This window comes from Lacerta agilis, chromosome 8, assembly GCF_009819535.1.
Source record: "Lacerta agilis isolate rLacAgi1 chromosome 8, rLacAgi1.pri, whole genome shotgun sequence".
NCBI lineage: Eukaryota > Metazoa > Chordata > Lepidosauria > Squamata > Lacertidae > Lacerta > Lacerta agilis.
This window is the reverse complement of record NC_046319.1, coordinates 73,968,683-73,993,255: the sequence shown is the minus strand read 5'-3', so window position 1 is coordinate 73,993,255 and position 24,573 is coordinate 73,968,683. Positions and strand designations below refer to the sequence as shown.

The window sequence follows — 24,573 nt, the reverse complement described above, 5'->3', positions numbered from 1 at the left end:
GGAACAGATGCAGCAGGAAACAAACCTTCCGTCCTTGACATGGGGGGGAAGGCACACAACTCTCTGGGCTTATGGTTGCCATCTCCTCCTCACCCCTTTTCCTGGCTCTGCTCCCATGCCACTAAAAGCAGGCTGACACACAACACCTGCAGCTCTACCTAACACTCATCGCTATACCAGATGAAGCTTCACCTGCTATATTTCAACATATCAGGTTGCCATGAAATGCACAGGAGTAGCAACCAGAAGAAAAGGTGGCAACCCTGCTCAGATCCACTTCCCAGCCCAATGAACCAGCAGTTTCCCTTTGACTTTGGGCTGCAAGCAAAGCCCACCTCCCTAAACCTGCTAGTTCCCATTCTCTGGATTTTCCAAGGCAACCACTGAACACCAGGTGCTCGGTCCTGACAGAAACTGACCCCCAACTGACAATATGTGGGGAGAAAAAGGGGGTACGAAAGCAGAGCCGCAGCAATAGCCTCCCAGCCATAGAGTAAGTGCTGCTTAAGGGGAGGGGGAAGCAAGAAGCAAAGTTGGGGCTCCCACCAGTGCTTCCACCTCCCCCCCCCCCCCGCTGCCGGCTGCCCAAGATCCAGCCTTTTTTCTAAGGCTGGCAAGGAAGCAGCACCCCCCCCCCATCACTCCTGCTGGCGGCCAGGCCCTGTCCTACTAGAGCAGGCTCTGAGTTGCCAGTAATTAAAACCCTGTTAAACTTCATTAAGCAGCTCCACTTCCGACCTCATTAAATGATGATGAGGGGAGAGAGAGAGAGCAGGAAAGAGCGTGTGTAAATGTGATCACTCTCTAAACCTCAGCTTGATCAATCGCTTATCTGCTCTTTCTTTCTTTCTTTCTTTCTTTCTTTCTTTCTTTCTTTCTTTCCATTTCATACCTGGGTCCTTTATTTTGTCCCTCTCTTAATACAGCAGCTAGGAACCCACATGATCTAACCTCATTGTGTAATGTAAAGAGGATTAAAGCTTCACACAATAACTGAGTATGGGGTGTGTGTTTAAATAACATGCTGTAGTCTAGAACAGGCATAGGCAGGAATGATTTTGGGGTGGGGGGGTTGCCTAGACCCCCGCCCCTAGTGCCAACCAAGCAAAGCCACCTGTGGGGTGGCAGCTCAGCGTCAGAGCCTCTTAATGATCCATGTCACCCCTTACATTGGGATCTCCTGTCTACAGAAGCAAAAACCTACATCTGAGCTACTAAAAAACAGAGATTTTAACAGCCTGATGGGTTTTGTTTTTTTAAAGTATTTCTTCATTGTTTCTGAGTCATAAAGCGTTCCCAAATTACATCAGATAATCCAATGATTTACCATTAAGGTTTGTACGGGAGCATTTCAAAACTCCACAGTTCTTCACAGTGGCCCTCCCACCCACCACTCCCAACATACCAGCATGAAAACGTTCCAGCTCCAAGATTCTTAACCACGAAACTTCCCAAAGTGTCAGATTCCAAAGTTCTAAACTAGGGGTAGACAACTGGTGGCCCAGGAACTTAATCTGACACCCTGAAGCTTTCCATCTGGCCCCCTTTGCCAACACAAAGAGTGAGTCAGTAGCCCTCTTCAGCCTTTTCAAAGGACTATGGAGGTCCTGGCCCTAGCCCTGCCCTCAGTACTGCAAGGGTGGTGTGGCTTTGGCAGACCACCACCAGGTTCATTTGCAGCAGACAACTGTAAAAGCAACTGGACTAGTACTCCCTGTCTCTATCCCCATCCCCACTTACTACATACCCCCCCCACACACACACACACCATGGGATTAGTTGCATGTTTGGCTGAACACACGATGAAACCTTCTTACAATCAGGAATCCTCTGCATGCAGGGTTCCCAAATCACAATCCTCACAAGGATGATTCTAAGCATATTCAGCAAAATGCATGAAGACTCTGGTGAGAGTAGAGTTGGAGGGCATACCCCCCCACACACACACCTTCTGTAGCTGATGCCCACATACGCTCTTGCATGACTCAAGAATGCTACAAGATAGAGCCAGTGTGGTTTGCCTTCGGCTTCCATGCCTTACTTCAAAATATATTCCCCTATTCAAAAAATAAACAAAAATAAACCACTGAATGTGTTTTTTAGACACAAAAATGTTCAAATCCAGCATTTCAAACTTCCAGGCCTTACATCCAAAGAGCTGTGGCTTAAGTTTACCCTTTCTTCACTAAGATCTTTTCAGCCTGAACCTTCCAGTGGTGGTCTGCATAACACCGCCAATGTTCTATCCCAGGGGTCAGCAAACTTTTTCAGCACTGTCCCTCAGACCTTGTGGGGGGCAGACTACATTTTTTGGGGGGGGGTGAATGGATTCCTAGGCCCCACAAATAACCCAGAGATGCATTTTAAATAAAAGGACACATTCTATTCATGTAAAAACATGCTGGTTCCCAGACCGTCCGCGGGCCGGATTGAGAAGGCGACTGGGCCTACCCATGTTCTATCCTTTCCATATATTACATTGGTTTCCTGCCCATCCTCCAAGGAGCACAGGGTGGTTTGCAAAAGAAACCATGAGCTGCAACCAAAGTTTGTTTTTGGCTTACTGCTCAGAGTTTGTTTAGAGGAAGCAAACCATGAGCCCAGGCTGTGGTGTAATGCTGTGCCAAACCATGGCTTAGCACCTAGCAGCGTGGCGGCAGCAGAAACAGGTGAGTAGTGAAGAGGACACTGTTTTCTTCCTGTGCATGAGCATGCTTGGTTTGTCATAGTAAGTCATTGTTTTGCTTACTGTGGTGTGCCAACAGAGCCAATGACGAGCCCAAGGTCACTCAGTGTGGCTCATGGCCGAGAAGGCTTTAGACCTGGATCTAACAAAGCCAATTGTATATCCATAACACTATTTCTGCACTCCCCTTTCCTTGACCTGTAGAGTGAGTTACAGCCACGCCTGTGCTAATTCGCCCTTCCTGAGTAACAATTTAACTACCTCCAGAAGAACCACCTGATTTGTTGCACCATGGAGTTGGGAATTTGAGTCCCTCACGATCCCAGTTGGGCTCTCATAGACCCTGGCCATCATCCATGCTGACAGAGCAGGCCCACAGGTTCCCCCAACCTAGCATTAGCCTGCAATACTAGGTACGTTTTACTTGGACGTCGCTGAAATTAAACCAGATTCTCAAAGCAAACACATTACAAACAAAGGTATTCTAATATTTGATACTGCAGAACAGCCTTCAACAACCTGGTGCCCTCCAGATAGTATGGACCAGGAGTTGTAGTCCGAAACATTGGCAGGTGGGGAAACCAGGCTGGCGAGGGTGCTGTAGATATTTATATGCACCATTTTTGCTGTGGAACTTTCCCCTTCCTCCCCTCCACTCCCCACCCTTGATCTTGCTCATCACTGCAGCAATCTTGTTTCACACCTACACAGCTAGTCATTAGGCATCAATGGTAACCACACTTCAGAAAAAACAGAACCGTTGCCATGGGGGGCAAGGAAGTTGCGTCTGTGAATGAGACCCTTTGCTTCAATGATTTGGCCACAAAACCTGTCAACCTCACAAGCCATCTGCAGAACCTTCTAGCCTTCAAGCAAATCTCTAGCCACATTTTGAGCATTTGCCTCACAGTTTCCCACTTTCTACACACACATCCCTGCCTTCTGCCCATAAGATGGTTTTTGAAAGCCCTGCTCCAGGCACACCAGGATTAGGCAAGTGGTGATCTGGGGCGGGGCCTTCTCTGTGATGGCTTCCAGACTGTGGAATGCCTCCCTCAAAAACATTATTTACCATCCTTTCTTCTGCCCTTTCAACAGGAATTAAAAACAATTTTCTTTGCCTGGACTTTTTGACAAATGACGATGCTCTCTATTTTAGTTGTGGCTTTTATCAGATTTTATTGGCAGAGTGTTTTGATTTTGGGAAGCTGCACTGAGGTTCTGATAGTAATGGAAAGGGCCAGGATATAAATGTTTTAAACAACTGATGCAATAAATCCTTGCTGTTTCCATCTAATGGGCAAGGTACAAAGTCTTAACATCCTCCACTGCAGCTTTCTTCCCTAACTTCCCTCCTTTACATGTCCGTGTAAGTGGTTACAACAGGGTTGGGATGTGTCACAAGAATAGTACCAACACAGGTGTGGTTTCACCTGAAGGCAAAACACACAGTACCACCAAAACTAAATTTGCTGAAGTAATACAAATGCAGGGAACACACTTATAGGGAGAATCAGTGGGTAAAGCAGGGGGTGCGTCTACTTCACTTTGTTGTTTTTCCTCTACCTGTTGATTTCCCCCTCTGCAAATGAGTCAATTTTCCCTCCAGGCTCCCAGAGGCCAACTGGGAAGGGATGAAGGGATGGAAAAGGATGGAAGCAGCAGGAGATCTCTGCAGAAGAGAATCAACAGGCGCAAGAAGTGCTGAGCAGCCCCCATGGGTGGATTTTCTCCTGCAAACATTTCCCCCCCTTTGCCTTGCCAGGCAAACATGAGAATGCTGTGCCTGCTTCGTAACATGGAGATCCACCCAAAGGCAGCAATCCTACGCATGCTTATTTGAGAGTACAGTTCCACTCTGCTAAGTGGGATTTGGCTCTGCATAGGATTGGGCGGAAAGTGTCTATGAAGAAGAACAGGGGTTCTGGAACATAAAAGCTGTTCCTTTTTGCCCACCTGCAGAGCAACCCATTAGACTAAGTGCACCATTTACACTACTACTACATGCCTTACACTCGACTACCTGAATTCCCCAAAGTGCTCCATTCCCATTTGGTCACAACGCTGCGATATGGGACAACTTGGTATTATAGAAATTATATTCACTCATCGTTTATGCGGGACTTTTAACGAGCAAAGCCAGTCTTCATCTATTCCACATTCACAGCGCCACTCATGAGACAAGCTGCTATGGCTCACAGTGCACAGATGCTCAAGCAAAAGAGGCATTTGCGCATGATGTGAGAATGGAGACAAAAGATGTGCCAAGAGGGACCATGCACACCTTTCCCCCACCATGTGTCCCCTGGAGGAAGAGAGGCATGCAGATATAAAAGCCAGTTCATGATCAAATGAAGGGGAAATCAACCTTTTTTCTGTCAAGGGCCACATTCCTTCAGGGGTAAGTTGTCAGGGGCCACATGCTGGTGGTGGGTGGAGCCAGAGCCAATGATGGAAGGAGCCAAAGACAAAAGTGATCTAACTAACCCAGGGTGGAGGCCACCTGTCATAATGACTTCCTAGTAAATAAACAATCACAATGTTATCTACCTGACCATACTGTCCCTGACTTGAAATCAAAGAAGAAAACCCTATAACTATTTGCCGTGGGAACTCTATTCTACTAAGCAGTCCATACTTTTTCCCACTCTCGGTAGTGATGTGCAAACCCACAGCAGGAATTTTGTTGCAAATTTCTCCCTTTGAGTTGCAAGCCACCAATTTCCCAGAAAATCCATCTGCCTTCTTCTGTTCTGGCTGGTGTCATTTGTGCAACAACTATTCCTTCAATTGCCCACTTCAATTAAAGCCTGCGTGTTTCTGCATATGCTGACACTCACAGGCACAGCATATTTTGAACTTCATTGTCTCAAAGCTGCTAAAATGTTCTGCTGTTCATACACAAAGGACTTCACTCTGACATAACAGGATTGGGTAAGTTTGTGGAGGATGGTTTGGAGCAAAAAAGGTTCCAACAGTGTGAGAATGCAAACACTCGCTAGCCACATCAATAAGGTAATCTGGAGGCACATTAAATCAAAACCATGTATTTCCAAAAACTTGAATGCAGTCACCCCACAATGATTCACACACACACGACCAACTCTATCATAAAGACCAGCACATGTAGCCATGCAATAATCCAACAGTTGTTCTGCAACCATCGGCAAGCACAGGCGGTTCCACCAGAGCACCTTGTACATTCCATATGGTTTTCCAGCAGCAAGTGGCATTGGCAACCGGCTGTCCAATAGCCATTTGTGCACATACTCAACCCAAGAGACTCAGCCTACAGTGCACAGCCACCCTTCCCACACATGCCACACGTGTTCTGCAAGAATCTCTACAAAGGATTGTATGTGGTTTTGTACTCACAGAATCCCATGCAATCTGTAGTCATGCAGTCACATATTCCTTCCATTTCCTCCAGAGCTGGAGTAGGTAGACCTCAGACTTGCTTGCTTGCTTTTTACCTGAAGTTCACCAACTAGAGGCTGGTGTAAAACTGAAACTCAGGTAGGCAGACATACAGTAAGAACTGAGGAGCAGGGTGTCTCTGAGCATACAGTATGCTCAGTCCAGGAATTTGCAATCAGTACCTGAACCAATCTGATAAGTCCACTCACATGAAAACCCACTGCCGGTCACACCCACCCACCTCTCGTTTTTGTTTCAGCAAAGTAATTAGGGTAAGGAGGTGGAAAGCTTTTTAGTTATTGCTATTCTTAAAACAACTGGGAGTCAGAAACTCTTGCTAATATACTGCAAATCACCAAAAGATCTACCAGAAGATCCTGAACTAATTTCTGCCCACATAGTCTAGACTAGTTAGATCCTTTCTTGTTTTAGAAAATTTATTGGATGTATGCACAGAGGACACACTGTGTGAATCAAGTCACTTCACCCCCCACAGCATGCTGAGCTTCATGGAAGTCCACACAACTCATCTCACACATGTCAGCAATTTGTAGATGATTCTGGCAATACGCATCTACATGAATCCTACCATTAAGACACATTTGCATCAAGTTCTATAGGACAGATTTTATAAGAGCAGCCATTCACTGCTATGGGGGAAAGGAAAGCACTGCATTTGGGTACAGTTTTGCAACTTTTTCTCAAAACACTTGTAAGACGGGCCACTATTTTTATCCCCTATGATACAGTTCAGGGAGGGGAGTGAAACTAAGAGACAGAAGGCCCCTCAGGACACCATTTTTATAATGATTCGGGCACATGATGGTATCAGGGCAGTTACACATGATTTCAATACTGTTTGCACCTGCAAAATTTTTGTGAAGCTGCCTAGAGTGGCTGGGGAAACTCAGCCAGATGGGCAGGGTACAAAATAAATTATTATTATTATTATTATTATTATTATTATTATTATTATTATTATTACTGCTTCATTTCCAATCAGTGCATGTCCTGCTGTAATATACCGCTGAAATCCTGTAACTTTTTATAGTACAAATTTTCTAGGGTTTGGAGTGGGCGTTGTCCCACTTTTGTGCAATATAGCCCCTCCAGGTAGCAACAATGTGGCAGCATTGAGGAAGTGTCACAGAACACTCAATAAAGAGGAACAATGTGTGGATGGTCCTTTGTAAATCCACCACTAATGCACTGTTATTGCATCAACAACATGTTGCAGAATACGCCGGCCGAAAAACAAACAAACCACGAGTCTGTCCAAAACCAGAGTATGGCTAACCCAGTAGTTGCGCAATGTGCATATGCTGCTCTCACTGCCACTAGTAAACACACCAGCCTAGTGACAGCTCTCATGCCCACTGTTGTTCACATCAGTACAGCAGCCATTTTACCTTAGCTATCAGAATTAACCTCCCATGTGTCCAGCCTGTGACAGGGCTGAGGAGAAAAAAAGAACAGAAAAAGGGAGCTACAGGGAGAGTTTAGGCACGTGAAAATTGCAAGAACTGGTGAAGGAGACCCACCAAGCCAAACAGAAAGGAGGACTGCAGAAAATTGGAAGAGGTAGCAGGATGGGAAATGCAACCAGATGCGGAGATCAAAGTGCGTTCCTGACTCTGGGAAAGGTGTGCTGTCAGCGAGGCACAAGGCAGTGGGAGAAAGTATTGGTGCAGGCAAATATCTGCTCCTGGTGAATCCTGGGTGAGCCATCACCCTGAAACAACTTGCAGCCACTGCATTGTCGTCTCTCGCTTGCTCGGTCAACTTGGCGGCTTCCACGCAAAATGTCAACAACACGGCACCCTTTGGGGCTAGATATGGGTGTTTTCTGTGGTGCTGCATCTGTTCTGAAATAGGCGTTGCCCCTTAAATATAAGGGTTTCCAGAAACCTTTATTTGTAGCAGCACAAGAGTGAGGGAGAGCAAGCTGAAACAATTCCAGGGTAAGGGGAGAGAAAAGCATGAAAGCCAAAATATTTGTAATGAAGAGGAAAGAACTCAAGAGATGAGAAACTGACGCAGCTGGCAGGGTTGCACGTTCAGGCAAAAAAGAACAAGGGAAAGATCTGGGGACAAGGAGAGTGGAAAGGCTTGTACAATATGGAAGGCAGGTGAAATGGGAAACATAGCGTGGCGGTGTTAGAGATGAGCAGGGCACTTTACACAGGCCAGAAGGGCAGGGTATTACCAATAGGTTGTGAAAACTGTGTAAGGTGTGCATGGGGATTGTAGAAGTGGGAAAACAGGTGCACCCTCTGCAACACTGGCCTACGTCCCAAAGCCAGCACAATTTTTAGTGACACCAGGTCGACACATATATGTGTGGGCGACTTCAAGGTGCACCCACCTCACACAGAGATCTTCTCTGGGAGGAAAAGACAAAAAGGGATATGGGTGGAGGAAGGTGGACACAGACAGCAAGAGAAAGAGAGGGAAAGAAGCAGGCAGAGGCTAAGGGGTCAGGGAGGATGGAAAAGCTGTCTCTGCAAGAGAAGGTTTTACACCCTGCCCTCATCTCTCCCCCCCCCCTTCATACACACAGACACACACACATGAGCCTCAGCACTGACCCCCCTCCCATCACCAATGGCCAGTCCCTTGGGAGGCCTGTCCTCCTCCCCCCCCCCAATCCTGCTGACCCTGGCGCGTGGCTGTGCCCGGAGGCTCGGCTGGAACAAAGGGCCCAGAGCTCGGCCAATCAGGGTGTGCAGCTCTCCTGCCGCTGACCTTTTTATGATTATTATTTAAGGGAAAAAGCAGAGGCGAGGAGAGGAGAAAGGAGGGGAGGAGGCAGCAAAGGGAGGCGGGGGGAGGGGGGAAGAGGACAAGCCGGCCCTCCTGCAGCCACTGTATAGAAATACCCCCACATGCACTAATCATCTCCCATCCCCCTTGCCCAGGCTCCTTATGAGTCCATATTGTCTGGGATCAGCTAGGGCACAACCCAGCAAGGGGCACATCCCTGTCTGCCTGTGCCGTAAGAAGAAGAAGCTCCGCCCAGGATCTGAGCACAACTGGATCGAGAGGTGTTGGAAATGACATGGCGATTCAGCCCCGGATACCATAGGAGAGGGAAGACACTATCAAGCCCAGTGCCATGGCCATCACTTGCCCTCATACATAACCCCACGCAGAATCTCCACCGTGCCACATGAGTTTGACTGTCCCATCTCACCAAACATCCCACTTCTAAGAGAGGACCATTTGCAAGGGCTTCTAAGCAAAGCTACTGAGCCTAGAGGGAAAGATCTGCCCATGCAGAGGAAGTAGGAGATTTAGGTATCATATATAGCCATGCCTTTTTTTATAAGTTTAAGCAGTTACACCCCCTGAGTATGGACGTTAGTGTCTCCTCCTCTGTTTGCCTATCCTTTCTCTTTTAACCCAGTTATCTGGCGGCAGACATTCATACACACATCATAAAGGCATGTACCATAAGCTAGTACCATCAGTTGTGCATGGTTAAAAATAAAGCACTTGCAAACATACAATGTCCACAAGAACCAATTAACTGTGGGTATGACAGACCCGAGTTTTGCACTCACCTCAACCACAGACTTTTTGGCCAAAATGGCCTGTAAAAATCACCATGAGGAAGATGCCATGAAATTCCTGTGATGTGAATGGTCTACTCCAGGCACAGGCAAACTCCGGCCCTCCAGATTTTGGGACTACAATTCCCATCATCCCTAGCTAATAGGACCAGTGGTCAGGGGTGATGGGAATTGTAGTCCCAAACATCTGGAGAGCCAGAGTTTGCCCATGCCTGGTCTACTCAGCTGACCAGCTTCTGGTCAAACAGATAGCTATATATCTAGTTTGACCGGATACATATCAGAGCGTTCATGCAAGGCCTCTCACCACGTCAAAAAACACCAAATGTTTGGTGGTTTCACAATGCACTCCTTATAATGAAAATGGCTACATGCATCAACTGCTACCGGCACATCCTAAACAAGCTATTGTCCACCTGCTTTAGTGTTTAGGTTCTCAATATATGAAATGGAAATAAGAGCAACCTCTAAAGTACTTAGGCAGTAAAGTAGAGATTGCATAGCACTTTATGGTGTGCTATATTATAAAACAATAAATTTCAGTCCAAAATAATGCACATTCATGAAATTTTTCCTTCCTTTCAGAAACTTTGTCCTTGAAATCCACACTCATTGAGGGCCTAGTTTGCTATTAGCAAATGTATTACTTGCCAGTGTCAACTGGGTATATGGGAATTCAGTATATAACTTGTGCTCAGATTTTTTGACAGGTGCCTGCTTTGATTTTAATCAGCCCACAAAGCAAACTAAACGAGCTCCCAGCTACCAAAGCAATGTAGCCCGAATCAAAGTTTAGCCAAATGAAAGATTCAAAGCTGAAGTTCTCCATGGGTTTGAATCAAATCCCAAAAGTCATCAATAGGAATGGATGCTCAAGTCTGAAACGGAATCCAAGATACACTGTGGAGGCTCAGGGTCAGCTTGGGGGTGGCTTGCCTATTGAGTTACAGTGCCTTTCCGAATTCTGCCATCCTGCACTGGGTGATATCCAAGTCATAGTCAAAGCAGAAATGATTGAAATTATTGGACTTGGCATTCAGGACAGGCAAAGGGAAATATTTCTTCACATTTATTCACATGGTTCAACGATAGAGTTTCCTACTGTAACAGCCAACTTGCATGGCTTTAAAAAAAGTTTAGATGAATTCATGGAGAATAAGGATATCAATGACTACTAGTCATGGTGGCTGTGTAGTACGACCAGAATCAGAAGTGGTATGCCTCTGAGTACCAGTTGCTGGGGAGCATAGTTGGAAAAAGTGCTGTTGGGCTTGCAGGTTTCCCATAGGCATCTGGCTGGCTACTGTGCGAAAAGGATAATGGTTTATTTGGGTCTTTGGTCTGATCCAGAAGGACTCTTCTAATATACTTAAGTCCACAGATTTCACCGGGTCTACTCTGTGTATGACAAACACTGGATATCACCCAATACCGGTACATCTGGGTAGTTTAAATAAAATCATAGCAATTTTCATCACTGCCAAATTCTTTCTCATCTTTCTGGCACTTAATATTACAAAGACTGGTGCCTACTGTCTGAAGAACAGCTCTGACTAGCTCAAAAGCTTGCAACCTTATGCTATCACCAAAACTGGTGAAATGAAAGTATTACCTACATGGATCTTTAAAGTTTCCAAAGACAGCATTAAAAACTAGAAGCAACACACTAAAAAGGCATGTTCTTTAACCTTAAAAAAAAATCTTTTTCAAAACACATTATTTCTTTGAATAGAGACATTGCATTTTGAAATGCACATTCTATCTACCATGGGGTTTTTTATTTGACTTACGGAGCTAGGTAATGCTAAAAATGAAAAAGCAGCCTAGATCACAGCCTAAATCACATGCAAAAACATGAATCAGATGTATGTGTTACTGTAAACAGACCACAAGACACTAGGGAGGCACAACCTTGTGTAGAGATACCAGTGGCAAACAGTCCTGCAAAAAAACACATTCACACATTGCATGCAGGAGGGCATGGTGTAACTATCCTACAGCCACGGGATGCTTGTCCAACCATCTGGGCCTCTGCCTCCCACTCAGCTGACCACTTATATATTATCAGGCCCAGAAAAGAAAAGGAAAACTGGTTTCCAATAACATTATATTCCCCTGAATTGATCTTAGTACCTAAAACCCTGATGGCTGTCCCATGGAGTTTTATTTTATTATCATTTTGCCAGTGCACAACACAAATGTAACATGCCAAGACAAGGTCCAGAATACGCATTTCCCCTTTGTGCACAGCTATCCAGGTTCCACACCCACCACGACAAGAACTTTGGCTGGCTTTGTGCCATCCCACAACACCCCACATCCAGACCTAGATGTGGAAGGCCAAGGATGGAAGGATGGACACACACCAAACACACTGACTTCTCTGACCAGCAAGAGAGAGAGGGGGGGGGAGGAAGGAAGGAGCATGAGAGGGTGGAGGTGGGGGCAGTTACTACAGGCTGGAAAATCGATTTCTGCCTCTGAACAAGCTTCGCTTCCCAGATCTCCGGGTTCATTAGCACGGACTGGGCTTGACACCAATACAATTTCCACACCGCGCTGGCTGCAGCAGAGCAGGGGGGGAGGGGTGTGCATGCAGGGCCAGCTCTGCAAAGCCACTTCTCTGAACCCCCACCACCCACCCGCCAGCCATAGAACGTGTCAGGAACAGATTATAAAACTGCCTCCTGTCGTTCCCCCCTCCCTTTGGGTCGCCCCGTTTTTGCCTTTACCCTTTCTCAGGGGTTGCTTCTCTCCCTACCCACTGATGCACCAATGCCCACATTTCTCTTCATGCCCTGACCCTTCCCTATCCCTGATACTCCTAAATCTCCAGCTGTCAGGTCTACCAAGGAAAGGAAGCTCTCCCAGAGTATACTTGGTTAGAGTAGGGGAAATCAGTCATCAGGACGCCTGGGTTCTCTTCCATGAGGTGGGGAGTGGGAGGGGAAGGGGAAGAATGAGATCTACCAGTCAGTGGTTATTGCTAATTTGTTCATTAATAAGCATCCACATCCCACCCTAAAAATATCACTGCCATCCCAGTTCTTACACAGATTCTTACCCAGCACATTCCAAATAATCCACTGCCTCATAATTTTAGGAGGCAGAAGAGAATTTTTCCCCAAGGTCACCTAGAAAAGCCCTTCATAGACCTCAGGAGCCCCAGCTCTGGAGACAGCCCTCCCCTGCCTTCTCTAACTACAAGACCCCCATGCACCCCCCCCCCCGTTCTGAAGGCCCATCACTTCAAAGGAAAACATCCCCACTTATCTTTTGAGTTCACCATAGTCTAATGGTCGAGCGGTGCAATCCAAAAGTCTATTTTTAAGATACACCCAGACATAATGGTGAGGTGTGGAGAAGGGGGGGTGCATAGCAGAATGAATGACAGGGGGGCAGAGGAACTATACATCTTATGCTGACAACAAACAGTAACTAGAATACAGAGGAAATGTCTAAAATCAGGAGAGGGGTGCAGTGAGGCACAAAGCAGACCCCTAATGCTGTGGAGTGTAGTGGGGGCATAAATTCCCCTTAAACACAAGGCAACAGTCCTGTTTCATTTCCCATCTGAAGCACCCCATCCCAAGGAAGACAGAGAATATGAACTATTCACAATTCCAGCATTTAACTCGCAGAATTGGTGGGTGGAGGAGGGTGGGCATAAGCAGACGGGGCAGGGGCCGGGGACGACTAGTCAAACTTCAACAGGAGATTATTGTTAGAAGCATTTGACTAGATGTGGGGAAGATTTGGAGGGAGGATCTGAAGCATAAAACCAGAAAATATTGGTGGGGTGTTTGGCATGATTGCACTAGAGTAACCATTTACCAGGGTTGCACCTGAAACTCGAACAGGATATTCTTGGGGGACGATTGATGAAAAGGGGTACTTATGGGAGGCTGTGAACAATTTGACAGAACTGGCTGGCACTGGAGAAGAGGCAGGTGGGGTTATTTGGGGCCACCTTCCCAGACTGGATCTCACAGGTGCTTTCTGCCCACCCCACCCCCTAATTCTCTCTGGGCCAGAAAAATCCTCCCCCACCGGCCCACCACCAGCCTAACCCTAAACCTTACTTGGTGTTTCCCATATACCGAAGAGAGGAACACCTGAAAGTGGTGGGGGGGGGCGAGAAGAGGAAGAACCTCATAGGGAAATAATAGCAATATAATAAAAATAACTTGATGATTGGGGTGGGAGCAAAGGCTTCATCGGTTCCCCCACACACACCCAGCAAAAGTAAAAGTGTGTGGGGATCTCTCTTTTCTTTTTTTCCTCCCCCTTTCTTTTTTTCTCTTTTTTGCCCAGTCTTCTTCCACCGGCGTCTGCGTGCTGTTGGCTTCGGCGGCTGCCTTTGGCTTCTTTTCCCTGCTTACCACCCACCCCCACCGACCCCCACCCCCTCCGTCTATCGACCGCAGGATGCCGGCGCCGGAGGTTCGATACGGAGCAGTGACACTCCGGATCAATACCGCATGAATAAAAACCCCGCTCGCCCATCTCCGCTTTCTTCCTCTCCCTCTTTCCCCTTTTTCTCCCCTCCTTTTCCCCTCTTTCTCTCTCTCTCTCTCTGTTCTCGCCTGCAAGAGTTGGTGGCACCTCTCTCATTCTCTCTCTCTCTCTCTCTCTCGTCTTTTTCTTTCCCCCTTTCCCTTCCTTTTTCCCATTATGTTCCTTGCGGGCTTTCTGGCTGCTTTCTTTCTCTTTCCGCCCCCTACACCCCCTTCTTCTTACCGTTTGCAGAGCGCAGGGCGAGCGGCGACTTGAGGCGCCATCCGTTCTCCGGGCCGGCGGATCTTTGGAAGACCAAGGGGACCGGCAGTGGGATGAACATGTCGGGGACCTGTGAGTGACACTCCGCATAACCCCACGGAGGGAAAAAAATATAAATATATATATAAAAGGGTGGGTGGGTGAGTGGAGAGAAAGGGGTGGCGGGCGGGCGAAGTGGGGGGGGGGACACATACACACACACGCTGGACAGGTGACGATCGACCAAGGATGACAATCAACCCAGGGTGGGGGGGAGTGGAAATCTCTCTCTTCTCTCTCTCTCCCTCCCCCCCCCTTCGACACACACTGCTCCGCTTTCTGCACTTACACACGTGCGTGCATGGGTGTGTGCACGGGCAAGTGTGTGTGTGTGTGTGTGTGTGTGTGTGTTTGTCCGTGCTGTAAGCCTGTAAGGACGTGTGAGTTTTGGGCACTACAGCAGGACAGTGTGCATCGTTTTAAGGCTTTTGCAGAAAAGGAAAAGGGGGTGCGAGTGCGTGCAAGTGTGTGTGTGTGTGTGTGTGTGTGTGTGTGTGTAAAACACTGCGTGTGTCCCCCGACAGTGCCTGTGTGTGTGTGTGTGTTGCCCCTTTTCACTAGATCATTGGGGGCCCCTTAGCTCCGTCCAAATCTTTCTCTCCCCCCACTTCGCCTCGCCCCCCTTTTCCATCACACACACACAGCCTACGATTTCCACTTTATTGTCTTCCCCGTTATTCCCCCCCCCTTTGCTTCTACCTCCCCTCTCTCCTTCCAACCACCCCGCTTTGACAAATGACATCCGAGCCAGCGACTTGCCGTCCCTCGCAATCCCCCCCGCGGGGGGGCTCCGCTACCAACATCCCCCCTTCCTTCTTCACTCTTTGCACAAGTACAGTCCACCCAGACAAAAGCAATTATTCCTTAGGTACAAGCTTAGTGTGGGTGTTGAAAGGGGGGGAGGGGAAAGAGAGTATGGATGAATTATTGACACCCCCCCCCCCGCAAGCAAATAATCTTCCCTAGCTTGCCTTCTTTCTCAAAAAAATAAAAATAAAAAATAACACACACCCTACACCTGACACTTCCACAATCCCTCTTTTTCCAGGGCTAAAAATAAACCCCTTAATCAGCTTCATAAGGCTCCTCCATCCCCTTACTTAAATTAATGTGTGTGTGTGTGTGTGTGTGGCCCCAAACCAGGCGCTCAGCACTCACAGCGCCTTCCAGGTTTATTATTAGGAGAGAGATTTACACAGATAATTACTACTAGGCACTGTAATAATAAAGGGGTGACCTTCCCCACCCCCCAAAACTGGCCCATGGGATATATAATGAGGCCAAGAGAGTTTCTATAATAACTCTTTGACTTCTCTCCACGAGACTCACTTTCTTTCACTTTCCTTCAAGAGGGAAAGCAGAGGCACCTGTCTGTTCATCCCCTAGTTCATCCTCTATAAGGCTTTGGAGAGGGACGTATGTGAGAAAGCAACCTCTTCTGTGATCACTTTGGTTCCTGGCTCAGGATCACACCATGCTTCTCTCCCCACCCAGGCCTTATCACCCACTGAAGGACTTGGCACATTAAAAATAAAATAATGCACGTGCATTCAGATGTTGCTTCTCTAGACGATGTTGTTTTCCTTATGTTTTCCCAACTGCCTTCTCTCCCACTCCCCCAACAGTGTCAGGTCTGTGTAAGCCGCAGTTGGGATCTCAACCCCAGCCAGCGCTGCTTCCTCGGAACTGGCAGGGTGGCAAGATTTGAGACAGACAATAGTTTCAAAAGGGAGCTCACCAACAAGGATCGCTAAAGGCTTCGTCACCCGTCACCGACACACAAATTTCTCCTGCACCCACCCTGCTGCCACTGGCCAAAAGGGTTTGGTAGGATTTTGCAACAACACAGGGTTGGGGGGGAAGCCCTGTCAGACCTGTCTAACTAGAGGACCGCTCTTCAGAAATGGCTTCAACCCTCTGGAGTGGAGGGATTGCTACAGACTAGTTTGGTACCTCTTTCTCCTGCTACTACTAACCCTCACTGAACCCCATCCGCCATACTTCTAGTTTGATGCTTCTGCATTAAATCAGCCCTTGGAGAAACTGTTGTGTGGATGAGCTGTGAGTCACAGCTAGAGCCAGCCAAACCCCAAAACTTGAGTCCTGCCCCAATATCGCAGGATATTTCTTTTTTCCACATTTGCTCTCTGGGTGCAGTTGGATTCTTCTCCCCACCTCCATGCACATATCCCTTATTACTCTATTATGATCTTGCAAGTCCTGTTCAACTGCATTTCAAACAAGTGGTCCAAAAGGAGATCAACAACAGATACCATTATCTGTGTCCCATTGAACTCTCTTTTCATGTATCATTTGATTCCCCCCCCCTTTTTTTTATTCCAACAGCCCTGGAATCATGGAGAGAGAGAAAGTAGATAGAGGATGGATGCAAAGATAGAAATGGGGGGGGGAGCAGAGTGGAAGATAGACAGACAGACAATATATGAAAGGGGGGAGGAGAGAGAGAGAGACGGAGAAAAGGATGGACAGAGAATGGGATGGAAATATATTAGTGAGAGGCAGAAGGAGAAAGGAGAGGGGTATATATGGTGTAATATAGATAGATATCAGATTGATGGAGGGGCAGATGGATGAATATGCATGGGGCAGAGAGGGAGGGAGAGGGAGTGGGAAGAGAGAGAAAGAAGAGGAAAAAATAAGGGTTGGTGGGATAGAAAGAGTGCAATTATTTGATTCAGTACCACAGCGCTGAGGTCAGAAATTAACTGCCGCTAGCCTTAAAGTGGGGGTGTTAATATGTTCTCTCTCTCTCCTTTTCTCCCTGTCTCTAGGTCACAGAAGATGGAATGTACACACACACACACACACACACACACACACACACACAAACCAACCAAGGCTATTACAGTAGACATTTTCCAAAATAATAACAAAAGCCAAACTGGTGATGATGGCTGTTTTTGGATAGTGTTTGATCTCACCTGAAGAAATTCTCTTTCTGGAGTGAAGCTGGGAAGAGGGTACATGTGCACCCCATTTCAGCCTTCAAAGGGAAAAGGAAGGTCTGTAGATGCTAATAATAAACCACCGTAGGAAAGAGGAGCTGAGTTAATCACAAATCCACCCATCCAAAGAAACAAGGCAGTCACCTAACAGGAAGACTTGGTTCGTTTCCAGGAGAGCTGCTTCAGCCTGCATTGGAATTGCCCACCGAATGTAAATTCTGAACAAACTACCTTGAAAATTACTCTTTTCCACGTTCTAATCTGCATTTAACAATACTTAAAAGTATTGCTTTGTAGATGAAAGAGAGTTCTTAGCAGCACCTGTGAAAATGCCCTTATAACTGCTGGTCCAATGAGGTATCCCAAACAAACTAAAAGAAACACACTGCTCTTTTAAAATGTGCAGCATGGATATGCCATTTCCAGTCACCACCCTTTCTGCACCAGTATCTACTCTACTGGGCATTAGAAGGATTGTTTCAATGCGATTTATTTTTATATTGTAACTACTCTAAACCAATGGGAATTGAGTGGGGTGGAAATAAAAAATATTGTGCTGGCCCCAAGGGTTTGTCCATGAAGCGAGGTCCAAGTCCAGTCCTGGGTCTAGGGGTCCAAAGGAGGTCAATCCGGCGGGGAGCAAGGCAGGGAGCAGGTCAAGGTCCAAGGCGGGTTCAGGCACAAGGTTGCAGGTTGAGCACACGCTTGCAACTAAGTTGCTCACGCAACTTGGGCTGGGTCTGGCTGGCTTTTATCTGGCCCTATGCTTAGGGCGGTCCCGATCCTCCGGAGACTCGCCTCTCCTCCGGGCCTGGAGGCGAGCACTCCTCCTGCAGACACTTAACTCCCTTCGCCTCTCTGCCCTGAGCCTCTGTAGCTCAGGAGAGGCTGGTGGGTTACTAGACCCAGGGGGTGCCTCCGCTTCTTCTGAAGAGGCTGGGAGTGGAGCACCTGCAGGCAATGAGTCCTCCCTCCCATCAGGAGCCAGAGCAGACTCTGCTGATGCCTGCACCTGGGGATCCAGCACAGGTGGGGATCCTTCAGGCTCAAGCCCTGGCCCCGGCTCAGCTGGTTCTGGAGGCGGGGAATCCTGTGCAGGCTGGGATCCCTCAGGTTCAGCATCAGAGTCTGACTCCCAGGCCATCACAAATATTCATCCTAAATACATTGCTAATCTCAAATTTAATTGCTGGCAAAAGTATTTTATTTATTGTTTCCATTGTTTCCACCTTTCTACAACAGAACTGATGCATGGAGTAAGAGGTTTAAACAAGGAGACGTGGAACAGAAAAGTGTATGGAATAATGAGTAGACAGAGGAAGGTTTTATCCCTATAAGCCAGCATCTGAAGATTTGAACTCAATGGCTTGTGGGTGGGTCCCTGCTTGGATTCTGGACAACAGTATTTATTTCTTGAAACAGCAAAATTTTCTCCTCCGTGTCATATTACAAACTATTTAGTTTCAAAAATGACTTTTTTTCTAGCATGCCAAACTTTCTTGGGTAAGAGGAACCAGTTGTGCCATTCTGTGGATGTTGGCCTTAATTTCTCTCCGTAGACAGATCATATAGATGTGTGCATACACCTGTTTTTCTTAAATAATCCAGGTTTTACATTGTTATTTGTGCATTCAAACTTCAAATATAATGGCACGCAATCAATTAGCATGCTGGTAATAGCCATGTGCAGGCTCCAAGTAAGGGATGGGCATTCTGCGTTTCCATCTGCATCACACAAGATGGATGGGAAGAAATATCCTATCCACACCATACAGTGCTAATGCGGATCCAGTCAGCAATGAAGCGCTGGGCACTGCGTGCATGGTTCCCAATCCAATATCTGGAACTGTATGTATAGCTGGGTGCTGGCATGCAAACAAAAGATCTACTCATGTAACAATTTTGCAGTGTAAACAGATCCTGATCCAGAAGATGAACCTGCATTATGTATGGATACTTCTTGCTGGATTGGTTAAATTTGTATATCCTTTTTCTGTGAAATGATTAATCCAGAGCAAGTAGCACCATCAACTTAGATGGATAAGAATCATCACTAAACATGCATACACACACTTTGGTCACTTCAACCATGCAGATTGTGTGTACAAAAGGTTAATTGAAATGAGAGAGAGAGAGAGAGAGAGAGAGAGAGAGAGAGAGAGAGAGAGAGAAGCCACTGTCTATTAAATATTATTTAGAAAACATTATTGCTATCCTGCAATGTACAATATGTTACTTTGCAGTTCTAGAGTTAGATATGTCTTTTGCATGTATTAAGATACTTCCTGTCTTCATTTAGAATTTAAAACTGGGAAATATGAAATCTCTTTCTACCCCTACCGTATCATATTTGTTTACCATTTAAATGTTTATTGTAAAAAGATGTGCAATTTCAGCCTTTCCTCCTGTACAACCTAGCATCCTCACTACAACCTGGGCCTACCTTCAAAGAAATGGAAGGATCTAAAGGACTATGATGTTGTGGCTAACAAGCTCAATACAAAAGAAATAAATATTTGAAAGAAAAATTCTGTAAGTGATCTAATAGAACAATTAATGGACTGTCTGAAAAATTACCAAGAAATCTGGAATGAACATTCTTTTTCCAGTTTTTCATTCCAAACCTTATTAAGATTTGGTTTGGTTCATTTTGTCTTTCTAAAATGCAATTTGCTAATTTGGAAGCAACAGTGGGGAAATCTACGAAGAGGGTTGGAGGAGGTGATAATTTAAAGAGAGAGAAAGAGAGATTGAGATTTAATTAGAAATAGTTCTCCTCCTCCAGAAAGTAACATAAAATTAAAAGAGGAAATAAAAGGAACAAAAAGAATGGAAGATGGGATTTCTTTGTTGCTGTGGAACTCTCGCTGGGATATCTTCAATGAATGGGGGGGGGATCATTCTTTGGCTGTCTTCCACTTTATCTTCTTTTGGGGGATAGGGAGATACCTGCAAAGCTTTTTACCCTCATTCTCCAGTTCTTAAAAAAGGGAAGGTAGGAAAGTGGATGTGAGTTTTTGCAAAAAGATTGCTGTAGTAGGAAACTAGTAAATATACAAAGGAGTTTTCTCACGTAAGAGATGGAAGAGAAAATATTTGGGGTAAGTCTTCATCAATAGGGGGCCGGGCCTCCATGTTCAACTTTGCTTTATCCCACATATGGGCAATGAGATCAGCTTGGGTTTTTTAGAGTGATCCTTTATGACTTTTGGGGAAAGGTGTCATCCTGAATTTTTCCAACGAAATTCCATTGCAGTAACCTGTGCCTTTTAACATGATCAGAAATTGTACAGTTTGATGCTTCACACATAAAAAAAGTTCAACAAAACAATAAAGCCAATTTCAACCCACCCTGAAAAATAAGTAATGGGAGACTGTCACTTATTTCAAAGTATTGTGGATTCAGTGGGCCTTGTTAAGAAGAAAAGACAACATGCACACCAGAATCAGATTCACAGGTATGTTTCACCTAGTCCCTCCAGCCCTGGATTAGAAGAAAACAGAGGCCAAATCCATTTTCCTTGCCACTTTGTAGAAAATGTAGACATTTGGCCTGATTGTACAAAGATCTGTTCTTGATCCCTGCTCCTCTAACTTGAACTACCAGCAGCAGGCAATAGTGAAAACGTATGAATAAAATCCCATGTCACAGAATCAAACATAGCCGTATCTTTTTTGTATGATGATGTATTTGGCACTTATGTTCCTTACAGTTTCTGGCCAGCAAGCAAAGAAGGGGCAGGTATGCTCAGTAAGGGGGGGAATGCCAGCACTGCAGCAGCTCAAACCAGTGAAATATCAAGCCACTGTTCACTTTTTAAAAAGAGGCTTGTCCCATTGTCAGCAAAAACAGCAAGTGAAACACTGCCTGTGCATTGGGTCCATCTCCCACATGCATATATTTGGACCCTACCCCTTTAGCTCTTTCATCTTCCTGAGTTCATAACCCTGCAAGGTATTATAATTCCCATTTTAGAGACATAGCAACTTCTCCAGTGCCAGCCAAGTCACCCACAGATAGATACCGACAGCATCAAAATTTCACATGCCTGGCCAATCAAATAGCCAAGACTTCTCCAGCCTTCATTGTATGTGCTTAAAATAATATAACGGTCCTGCCACCTACAATATGCTCTGCTCCTCACACAGGTTAAGAATGCAGGCAATACTGCCAGATGTCACTAAGCACGTCCCCATCTTCAGCCAGAACTCACAGTGATGCCCATGAACCATCCCTGCCCATCAGCTTGCCCAGAAAGTGAGATGGAATCAAAAAAGAGACAGTGGGATTCCTCTAAGGGTCACACAAACAGACGGTGAGCAGCAAGGACAGAGTCTCTACCTACAAGGCACTTAGTCAAGGCTTGCCCACCCATACATATTTTGGTTATTTTGGTTTCCTAGCTGTGTGCCCTAAAATCAAAGCATTAATTTCCTTCAGAGAATTTAGAAATCTGGATGCTGAAGCTATCACTATCCTAAAAGCAAAATACTTCTGTCTGCTTCTCTTGCTAGTAGTTTAGACCCCCAACTAGATATGATATTGGAGTGGCATTATTGCATCTCTCAGCATCTTTTTCTTTTCTAGGCAAGTAGCAGCTGTGGGAAAAGTCAGTTGGGGCTGCAGCACAGTGGAAAGGGAATTAACCTTCTGCATGCCGGGTGCTGATTTCACCAATGAAAACCTCAGGCACACATCTACTTCTATTAGCTGAAGAGGGGATAACAGGAAAGTACCTAAATTATACCTCCTACATGGTTAATAGCTGCTCTTGGGGTAGGGGCAGGGGCAGGAATGCAATTTCAATCTGGGTAGAAGTGCAAGGGGAAAGGGTTAAAGGGCCAAACTCCTGTAGTCCTACTCTGAATCAGGACCCCCAAGTGGCTGCTCTTAGAAGAAGAAAATTATGTCATGAAATCCAATCGCTGATCATCCAGTTAGGCTTTCAGGGTCAGGGTTAACCTCAGAAAGTTGGAGCACATGCCTCTGTATTTATTTCAGTAGGATGGCCTCCTTCATTCACACTCCATTGATATTTCCATACATAAAATGTCCGGTGTATCTACACTACAAATTTTGGTTTTGAAAAAGTCCCTTTGTTGTGGCTACTCCCACAGAATCCTGGGAATTGTGGTATGGTGATAGGGTTGGCAGTTCTTCCTTGGAATTTCCTAGCTCCCCTCAAAGAAGTACAGTTCCCAAGGGAGAAAGAAAGACCAGCTTATGCTTAAATTGGTGCATACAGTGAAGAAAAGCCTATGTTGGCCATACGTGCTTTTCCTTCCATATTCTACCCTGCATTAGTGACATATACAGCGTAGCTTCACACTGCATGCAAACGTGGGTAACAAGAGTGTGACAACTAACTGTTTCGCCTAGGGGAAAGCCAACTTTTGGATGGCAATTTTTGAGCAGAGAAGTGGCAGGGGAGTGCTTAATCCCTTCCCTGCCTGTGGCTCCAAATCATACACACACCCTCAGCCCCTGCAGAGAGCATGTGTGTTTTGGGCACCGGAGGTGCAAAGGGCTGGCTTGGAGCGGAGCGATTTGGAGTAGAGAAGTAGCAGCTGAGAAAGGATTTGGCACACAAGGCACACTCAGCTGCCTCTCCGCTCGAAACCACACCCTCCCAAAGGCTGCTTTTGCTCAAGAAAAGCAGCCATATTTTGATAAAGGTAGTTCTGCCACTGCATCTGTCACTAATGCAATGAGAGAGTTCCAAATGTGCTTTTTAGTGTCTTTTTCTCAATTTTTCTTTGCAGGTGGGGAGTCAACAGCCTCCCCCCCTGCTCACACGCCCCAGAAACAAACTTTGCAGAACTACTGACCTTTCAGGCAGAAGTGGCAGCTGTAGTACATTCACTCCAGTCCAGTCCAGAACCTGAGGAGAGAACAGAGTGTCAGAAAAATCCTGGGATGACCACGTCACTCTCACGGGCACATATCAAAGGAACAGCAATGTATGCACAAACACTGCACAACTGGGACACAATGAAGAAATGAGATTTCATTGAAAGCTCAGCAGGGCCCACTGGAAGCAGGCGTTTTTAAAAGAGTTATTAAAAAGCATCTTTACCTCAGTTGGACACACACACTCACATTTATTTCGCCTCACTGTCATCTCCAGTCAAACAGACTTTAAAAAAAGGTTTCGAAAGTTCTAAAAAACCTGCACAACCTGTTTGATCGGATATGTTAATAGCACAGGAAAAGCGAATCTCCATGACCAGAGAAAACAGTGGTTCTCTCCACCAACCTTTAACCATCTGGAAACAAATATATAATCTGTTTTTAAACTAGGCAAAACATTAAAGGTGCCACCTTTTCCCCGCAGCACAGAGCCTGCGTCTTATGAGACTGCGTCGTCCCTTCCTAGTCTGCCTCACCTTAGTTGTTTATGGTTTGGGGTTTTTCCTTGGTGCTGGATTTTTTTATTTTTTTGAACTCAGACCACTCTACACAAGGCTCAAATGACTCATGACAAACGTGGGTTAAACCGAGGTGTGCCCCAACCATGTATAAAGCAGGGGTGCGGCCATTTCCTAGAGCAAAGGGATATGTGGACAACGAGGGGAGCTAAATCGTTACCCGCCCCCAATCTGCCACATATCTCCTCATGGCATCTCACCACAGACACTTTTCTCTCTCCTGAGCTTACTTCCATGGTTGTTGCCCAGAAGTGGGGGGAAGTGACTTCAGGAAAGAGACTGTGAGAAGGGAAGATGCATTCATGAGGGAGAAGGATTAGCACCTTAAAAAAAAAAAAGCTCAACAGCTTTGAAACCCACCCCCCAGACCTCATGCCTCAGAAGACCAGCCCCCGCTCCCCCATTTCAAGTGTGACTAAATCAGGCCTAGATTTAAACACACAACACTGTTCACATGGAGTTGAGCCTCAATAAAACTCAAGCCGCACTTTCACCCCACTAAGACACTACTGTAAACAACAATGGCTTCCCCCAAAGCATTCTGGGAGCTGTCGTTTGTGCTGAGAGCTGTTCCCCTCACAGAACTACAATTCCCAGATTTCCTCCTGAAGAGGGATTAATTGTTAAACCGCTCTGAGAATTGTAGCTCTGTGAGGGGAATCGGGTGTTTCCTAACAACCCTCGG

The 24,573-nt window shown here is 46.1% G+C and overlaps 1 protein-coding gene across 7 annotated transcripts in view; it reads right to left on the bottom strand.

Moving 5' to 3' along the window:
* The window catches only part of POU2F2 (POU class 2 homeobox 2), a 102,357-nt gene that overhangs the window by 49,660 nt on the left and 28,124 nt on the right, over positions 1 to 24,573 (bottom strand). For 2 of the 7 annotated variants that reach the window (XM_033158302.1, XM_033158310.1), the window contains exons 2-3: positions 23,289 to 23,341; positions 14,416 to 14,524 (exon numbers count right to left, since the gene is read on the bottom strand). In XM_033158302.1, the coding sequence (XP_033014193.1) occupies positions 14,416 to 14,515 (100 nt within the window). In that variant the 5' untranslated portion in view covers positions 14,516 to 14,524; positions 23,289 to 23,341. Of the gene's footprint in view, positions 1 to 8,760; positions 8,838 to 14,415; positions 14,549 to 14,782; positions 14,802 to 23,288; positions 23,342 to 24,048; positions 24,204 to 24,573 lie in introns of those variants that run through there. The other 5 variants (XM_033158306.1, XM_033158303.1, XM_033158304.1 and 2 more) reach the window with 5 other exon arrangements.